Raw genomic sequence first — 6,987 nt, 5'->3', positions numbered from 1 at the left:
TTTTAATTTACCCACTAATTTCACATATTAGAAATACAGAGTTGGGGGTTATATTTGTAAATTTACATTAAAAAAAAATATATATATATACACACACACAAGTTTAAAATCAACAAAGCAGTTCAAAACACTGCTCTTTAATTTTATTTAGAATATTTTTGGATAGATAATTTTTTGAAAAAAGACTCAAACATTATAATTATTATGCATTTTCTGAATTTGGTTTTTTTTTTAATGTAAGTTGCTGGATGGTATTTCACATGAATGAGAAATATAATAACTTAAGTCCATACATTAAATAGCAACTTGTTTGGAATAAAACAACAATTTAAGATTTAAAAAAAACTTTGTGAACATAAGGAATAGTGTGAATAAGATAATGACAGGATTCACAGAATGTTCAAATGTGAATTTTTATGTAGCAAATTGTACAATACTATAAAGAATGCAATAAAGATTTTTTTTTTTACATTGTGCAAAACATTCAAAAACATAAAAACTGTGATTTTGACAAAGTAGCTAATACTGAGAAAGAACTATAAAGTATTTCATTTTTTAGTGTCTTAATTAGTTTGAGACAGCGGACCAGTTGTAACATTAAAATGCACATTCATTTGTTAAAGTACAAGTACAAATAAAGCAGGGCTTGTTCTACTGTTAAAGTGAACATACATGTAGAATCCCTCAAAAACATTTAAATATATATTACCTTCATTTACATATAAAATGCATAGCTATAGATATACAGAACAAGAACCCACAAGCATCATGTAAAGATCCCAGTCCTAATAGCACAAAGTGTTGCATGCGGTAGAGTTAAAGTTGAATGATGGTTGAGTTCAGGATTTCAGGCACGTGTTTTGATTTTGATGACTTGGAGAGGTCTCGCTGTGACAAGAAAATGACACATTAAGAGATTTTTAACTGGTTAATATGTTCTGAATATTGATTTGAACAGTGGTTATTCATAATAGATACTGATTATATTTACAGCCTAGAAAACAATATGAAAACTGTCATATACTGTAACAAAAGGAGCGACAGATTATGGCAGAAAGGCATAAGACTGATTTGTAAATAAAGCTAGTCTTGGTTAGAAGTGTGGATTAGGAGAAAACACAGTCCAGTTCAAAGAGAAGACAAGAGGATATAAAAGAGCAAACTAATCAGAGATTTATACACCCACCACTGTAGAGGCAAATGCTTTCATTGTTGTTTTTATTTTATTTACTTATTTATTTTGGTTTTATTTACACAATGCCGTCCTATGATATATCTCAGGATACAAACTAATGAATCGGCCATTTAACATATAAAGCATGTCACACCCCACAGCAAATTACAAAATTACAAAAGTAAGTCAGAGGCAATGTAAATATAATAAATAAAATTTGACGATATTGTATAAAATATACAATTTAGTAAATATTCAGTTAACATTGTACAGTTAGCAAGTCATTACAAGACTGTAAGAGTCCTGATCACCCTGTCAGGGTTTATTTTTCAATAATCTGAATGCACATTTTCCCTTACATACTTTTAAAAAGGTGTTAATTGTATTATACAATACAGAATAAAGTTTAAACAGTGTTAGCAAATAAAATGTTGCTTAAGTGGTGCATTGTTTAAACCATGCAGTAGCTAAATTTAGGTTGTTTGGAAATACATAATCTCAAACAAACCTTGATTTTATGGATTCAGCCTTGACAACTTCCTTTAGAAACAAGTTTTTTTTTTTAGTAAAACATTGTGCCACTAACACCAATATATATATATATATAGGAATTTATACAACTTAAAACACATTTAAGTTCAAGCTCTTGCTCTCTTTGACCAGACTGTGAGTTACTGATGAAGAAGATGAGGAGTTTACCTGAAATTCTGAATAGGTGCTTGCGACAGAGTTAATGCTGAAGTTACGCTGTGGACTAGCTGGCACCTTCATCATCCCTGCCCCGCCGCCAGTTAGATGACAGATATTTTCCTTATTGCGTTCTTGCAAACCTTGATGAGGAGGTTTGCTGTGGCCTGGAGTCCTCACCGCATTGCCCTGCTTTGAAATAAGACATGGAAGAGGAAATGTAACTATCTAACTTAATCAGTAAATGATTGTGCAAATTAGTTAATTAAAAGCTTGAGAATACTAGTTTTGTTATAGCCATGCACTGACCTTGCTAGCAGATATCGGAGGACGCGATATAGGAGAATGACAGACCGTACCACCAAAGACAGATCGGATAGTGCTGTTAGAAGTGCCAGTACTGGAGGTAGCATTTAGCTGAGGAAAAGTCAGAGTGTTAATACTGCAAATGCCATGCGTTCATTTAAAATGCACAGTGCATCACGGTGTGTTGTGTAATGAGAATATTACTTAAAGTCAGTATAAACACGCATTTTTTAGTACATGTTTTCTAATGCAATACTTTTTTTCACTCAGAAATGTCACATTACAAGACGCAAAGTGGAATGTGAACTAGGTCTTACATGGACTTTAAATATGCTGTTTTCATCAGGAAATAAATTCCCATTGTACTTGCCTTTCGAGCTTTGCAAGGTGTTGTGCTGCCCAGAAATCTTCGTTTAGTTGGTGTCCGGACCACAGTGCCATAGACCATGTCCTCCTCTGTCTGCTTGCTCTTCTTTAGTTGCTGCAAGACAGTTCTTGCATTACTAAAATCTACAACTAAATCTCTCTCATGGGTTTAAAGTTTAAGCCGGTCATTCCCTAGTAATGTATTAATAACTCACAAATACAAACGACTTTATTAGTCTAGTCTAGAGTACATATTTTCTTATGCCCAGTAATGTGAAGTACATACCCGCTCCTGCTTTTCCCGCTCCTTCTCCTGCCGGTACGTCTCCCATTGATCAGTAACAAACTGCATGAACTTCTGACCATTCACCAGGAACTCTCTGTTTTGTTCTTGTTCCCACTGTTCAATCTCAGCCTTCAGTTTCTTTTCGAGCTAAATAAGAGATACTCAGTTACTAAGCTTTATAATGTAAAATGTACACTACTATTCAAACATTTGAGGGTGGCAAGATTTTTTTTATGATTTTGAAAGAAGACTAATGCTTACCAAGTCTTTATTTATTTGATCAAAATAAAGTAAAAACAGTTTAAAAAAAACTGTTTTCTATTTTAATATGCTTTAAAATGTAATTTATTCCTGTGATGTCAAAGCTGAATTTTCAGAAATCATTACTCCAGTCTTTAGTGTCACATGATCCTTCAGAAATCACTCTAATATGCTGATTTGGTGTTCAAGAAACATTTCTTACAATATCAATGAAAAAAGTTGTGCTGCTTAATATTTTGTGGAAACTGTGAAACATTTTCAGGATTCTTTGATGAAAAGACAGTTTAAAAGAACCGCATTTAATTGAAATAGAAGTCTGTGTAACAATGTAAATGCTTCATTAAATGCATCCTTGCTGAATAGAAGTATACATTTCTTTAAAAATAATCTTACTGACCCCAAAATTTTGAACAGTAGTGTGAATATAATTACCTTGGGGAGACCTTTGACCAGATCAGCCCGTTGTTTCTCCTCCTTTAGAAGGTTTCCTCCTCTGTTGGTGAATCTGGATGGATCTTTGGCCTTTTCCTACCACAAAACGTGCAGTGTAAGTTAATCCAAAAACATTTGACAAAAATTTTCAGACAGTTTAACTTACTTCAAGCTCTATGAAAAGTCTCCAGCTCTCATCCCATTTGTGAACACCTTCAAAGAGTTCTTTATGATCCTCGTAATACCGTTTTAGACGCACATTTTCTGCATCATGTAAGCTCAGGAGTTCCTCACTAAAATCATCTGAGAGAAAAGGCAGCCCTTAAATCTTTATATTTTTAGAAAAAGACAGGAAGATTTCAAACAGTTAACGGTGTAATTTAGACAATTACAACTCACCAACATAATAAGGCACAAAAGCTTGCCGCTGGTCAGCACTAAAAAAGCACCTATCCCAGAGCACAGCAATCTCCTTCCGAATGGCCTCCGTAACATTTTGCATATTTTTAAGCTTCAGTTCTTCAAGACGTTGGACCTCAGCAAGTAACTGGCAGTAGAGGACATAATGTAAACTTGTGTGTTCAATGCAATGGTTAGCAACTTAAAAGCCTTAATGCAGCATTGTATAACTGAAGAAAGGAAAAAGAAAAGCAGAAAATCAAAAGGTTACTAACAGCTTCCATATTCCTTTTCTTTGACAGGGTCATGTGTTCAGAAATTGCATCACGCTCTTCCTGTGGAATCTGCAACCTTTCCCACAGTTCCTGGATCTTCTCCCGATAAGAACCACAGACTTGTTCATTCTCAGCCTTTCTGCTCTCCAACTAAAATATCAAAATAATGTATTATACAATTTTTAATGCTTAAGTTTACAGTTTGTCAGACTGAGTTTATATTGTACCTGGTGAAGAAGGACTTTGAGTGAATCAATGTTTTCTTTAGACAGGCAAAAACTCTCCTCATCTTCACATACAACATCCTTTTCAAAACTAGTCTCAGGCAACTGATCCAGATCATCCATGCAAAGTATTATCTTCTTCTTCAATGTGACAAATTCGTTATGTCTCCGCTCCTTGAAAGATAAAAAAAAAAAAATGTGTACATCAAACTGAACACAATAATTTCATAAATCACTATGGCATTTATAAATAAATAAAAAGTCTAGTGATTAAAACAAAGACATATTGTTATACTTTCTCAGCAGTGAGACAGGAGACGTGCTGACGGAAATTGTCCAGCTGTTCCAGAGAAGGAACAGAATTAACAGAGATAGAAAACGTCTGTGAGCAGAGAAGGTCACAGAGATCCTGATCCTGCTCGGTTAAGGCTTTGAGCGCTTGCATTCTCTGGTTTTTCTCTTTTAACATCATTTCAACGTGGGTCCGGAGGTCTTTTTCCTGCTGGAGCACAGTGCTACTCCTCTCCTCCTAAAATGATTTTTGAAGACATTTCGGTTACTCCATTCTGTACATGCCCCATAAAATCAGAAATTGGAGTTTTGTGGCTTTCAGTCCATGTCTATTAGCTATGAATCTACACTACCACTCAAAGGTTTGGCATCATAAATGCCGCCTTTGTAAACGTTAATTTGACCAAAAATACAGTAAAAACAATAATAATTTGAAATATTATTATAATTTAAGATAATGGTTTTTTTTATATATAGTTAAAATTTTAATTTAAGCTGAAAGCTGAAAAGCTGAATTTTCAGCATCATTACTCCAGTCTTCAGTGTCATACGATCCTTCAAAAATCATTCTAATATGCCAATTTGCTGCTCAAAAAAACATTTATTATTATCATCAAAGTTAATATTTTTGTGGAAAGCGTGAACTACCAATCAAAAGTTTGGGAGTAAGTCAGATTTTGTTTTTAAGAAACTAAATGATAAAAAGTGCATTAATCAATTAATTAGTATTGTGCATTTCACTGTTTTACTGTATTTTTGACCAAATAAATGCAGCCTTGGTGAGTATAAGAGGCTCTTTCTTTAAAAAAAAAAATAATAATAATATCTTAATGATTCCAAACTTTTGACTGGTAGTGTTATATCCTACTGTACTAATATAAATATTATATATTAATATAATTAATATAAAATATATTGTTGTAAAAAAAAAATCCCTAATTTTTGTCTCTCAAACTTCCCATTTCAATAGGAAATACATTAACACAAGACAGAAATCTGGTCAGGCAATTTTTATGAGATCTTGAGAGGTTAACATGAGGTCAACTAAAGACTGTATCCATGTTAAATACTTGCCTGAAATGGGGGAAGCTGCAGTTCCGAGCACAATTTACTCAGCTCTTTGTGACACATGTCAATACTGGTCATCAGACGTTTACGCAGACTCTCTTCCTCTGCAATCATCATGTCCAGAAGACCCTACAGCACATGTTTTGTTAGTTTATCACTGAAACATATTTCATAGGATCCATGTTGCACAAGAACACTCAACACTCACTTTGATATGATTCTTAACCACATTTGTTCTTTCTAACCGCTGATCCTCAGGGATGCCAATTTCCTCCCAGATATCTTTCAGATGGCAGAGAGCTTTATTCAGACATGCCACTGATTCTGCAGCAATCACCTCACTAAAATCATGGAGAGAAAGAACATAAAATACATTATTGATAAACACCCATTCATTGACAGATACGTACTTTGATCCACGAGTGATAACGTTCATTAAAAACATCCAGTAACAGAAGTCATTAATGTTACATAATACACTTCACACATCTTTCGTTTTGTAATTCCAGGTGGTTAACGTTACAAAAATGTTATTAAAACGTTTTCATATAACGTTAGTTATTCATTCTAATGCAACGTTGCACATGTACTAACTTTACTGCTCTACTGAGCATTGCTAAAGGCATTGACGTAAGTTAACTTATATGAATAGAGACCCACCCATACGAGCTAACGATAGTCAAATGTGCTAAAAACACCTGCTATCTGTCAATAGCATTAACGTTAACGTTACCGCGTTAATCTCAGGAGTCAAATGCCATTTTGATCGGGTTTGGATTAACATGCAATGCCAATGTCATATTCAAAACTGTCTAACTTAATTTACGTTACTGCTCAAACTTCAAATGCTTAACGTTAAATCTGTCTCCGTATAGAAAAACACCCCAAAATTATAACGCATCAGTAAACATACTCACCTCTTCCTCATCCTAGAACCCCAATAGAAGGCTTTTCGCTTGTTTATTTGTATTTTAAAAAGGAATATTTGACTGTACAGTCCTCGCACTCGTACGCGTAACCGTTTCTGTCTGATTCAAAATATGCCTCAAAATAGCGCCGCTCATCTGATTGGCTGCTTAGAGCATAAATGCGCAAGTGCGCATGCGTGAAGATGTGTCACACAACAGACGCGGATTGTTCCACCATGACCTCAGAAACATTTTCAAATGACCACTCCTGATTTTTTCATTTATTCCCGACGTTGTATAACAAATATAT

General features: G+C 34.2%; 1 protein-coding gene across 3 annotated transcripts; it reads right to left on the bottom strand.

Annotated features, from left to right (window-relative positions):
* Positions 1–105: 105 nt before the first annotated feature.
* On the bottom strand, positions 106–6,905 carry prc1b (protein regulator of cytokinesis 1b). Of its 3 annotated transcripts, none has more exons than XM_079637677.1 (14): positions 6,687–6,905; positions 5,978–6,110; positions 5,776–5,898; positions 4,706–4,939; positions 4,414–4,584; positions 4,187–4,336; positions 3,912–4,059; positions 3,679–3,815; positions 3,513–3,608; positions 2,820–2,966; positions 2,538–2,648; positions 2,171–2,278; positions 1,874–2,050; positions 106–888 (listed from the first exon to the last, which is right to left on the bottom strand). In XM_079637677.1, the coding sequence occupies exons 1-14, from the start codon at positions 6,695–6,697 to the stop codon at positions 817–819; spliced, it is 1,818 nt and encodes a 605-aa protein (XP_079493803.1). In that variant the 5' UTR covers positions 6,698–6,905; the 3' UTR covers positions 106–816. The 3 variants fall into 3 exon arrangements, with proteins under 3 accessions (XP_079493803.1, XP_079493802.1, XP_079493804.1); XM_079637676.1 differs by having other exon boundaries at positions 1,874–2,053; positions 6,687–6,829; XM_079637678.1 differs by lacking the exon at positions 2,171–2,278 and having other exon boundaries at positions 234–888; positions 6,687–6,829.
* Between the last annotated feature and the right edge of the window lie 82 nt (positions 6,906–6,987).

Source organism: Phoxinus phoxinus, assembly GCF_949152265.1.
Source record: "Phoxinus phoxinus genome assembly, chromosome: 2".
NCBI lineage: Eukaryota > Metazoa > Chordata > Actinopteri > Cypriniformes > Leuciscidae > Phoxinus > Phoxinus phoxinus.
The sequence above is the reverse complement of the archived record's forward strand: the minus strand, read 5'-3'. Positions and strand labels throughout refer to the sequence as shown.

What these genes read in the sequence shown, in the direction of transcription:
- prc1b (XM_079637676.1), bottom strand. An exon ending in TTTTGTGCCTTATTATGTTG is followed by an intron (nt 3,816 to 3,911) that starts GTGAGTTGTAAT and finishes CTTTTCTCTCAG; the next exon opens with ATGATTTTAGTGAGGAACTC. An exon ending in TGGTCAAAGGTCTCCCCAAG is followed by an intron (nt 2,967 to 3,512) that starts GTAATTATATTC and finishes TCTCTTATTTAG; the next exon opens with CTCGAAAAGAAACTGAAGGC.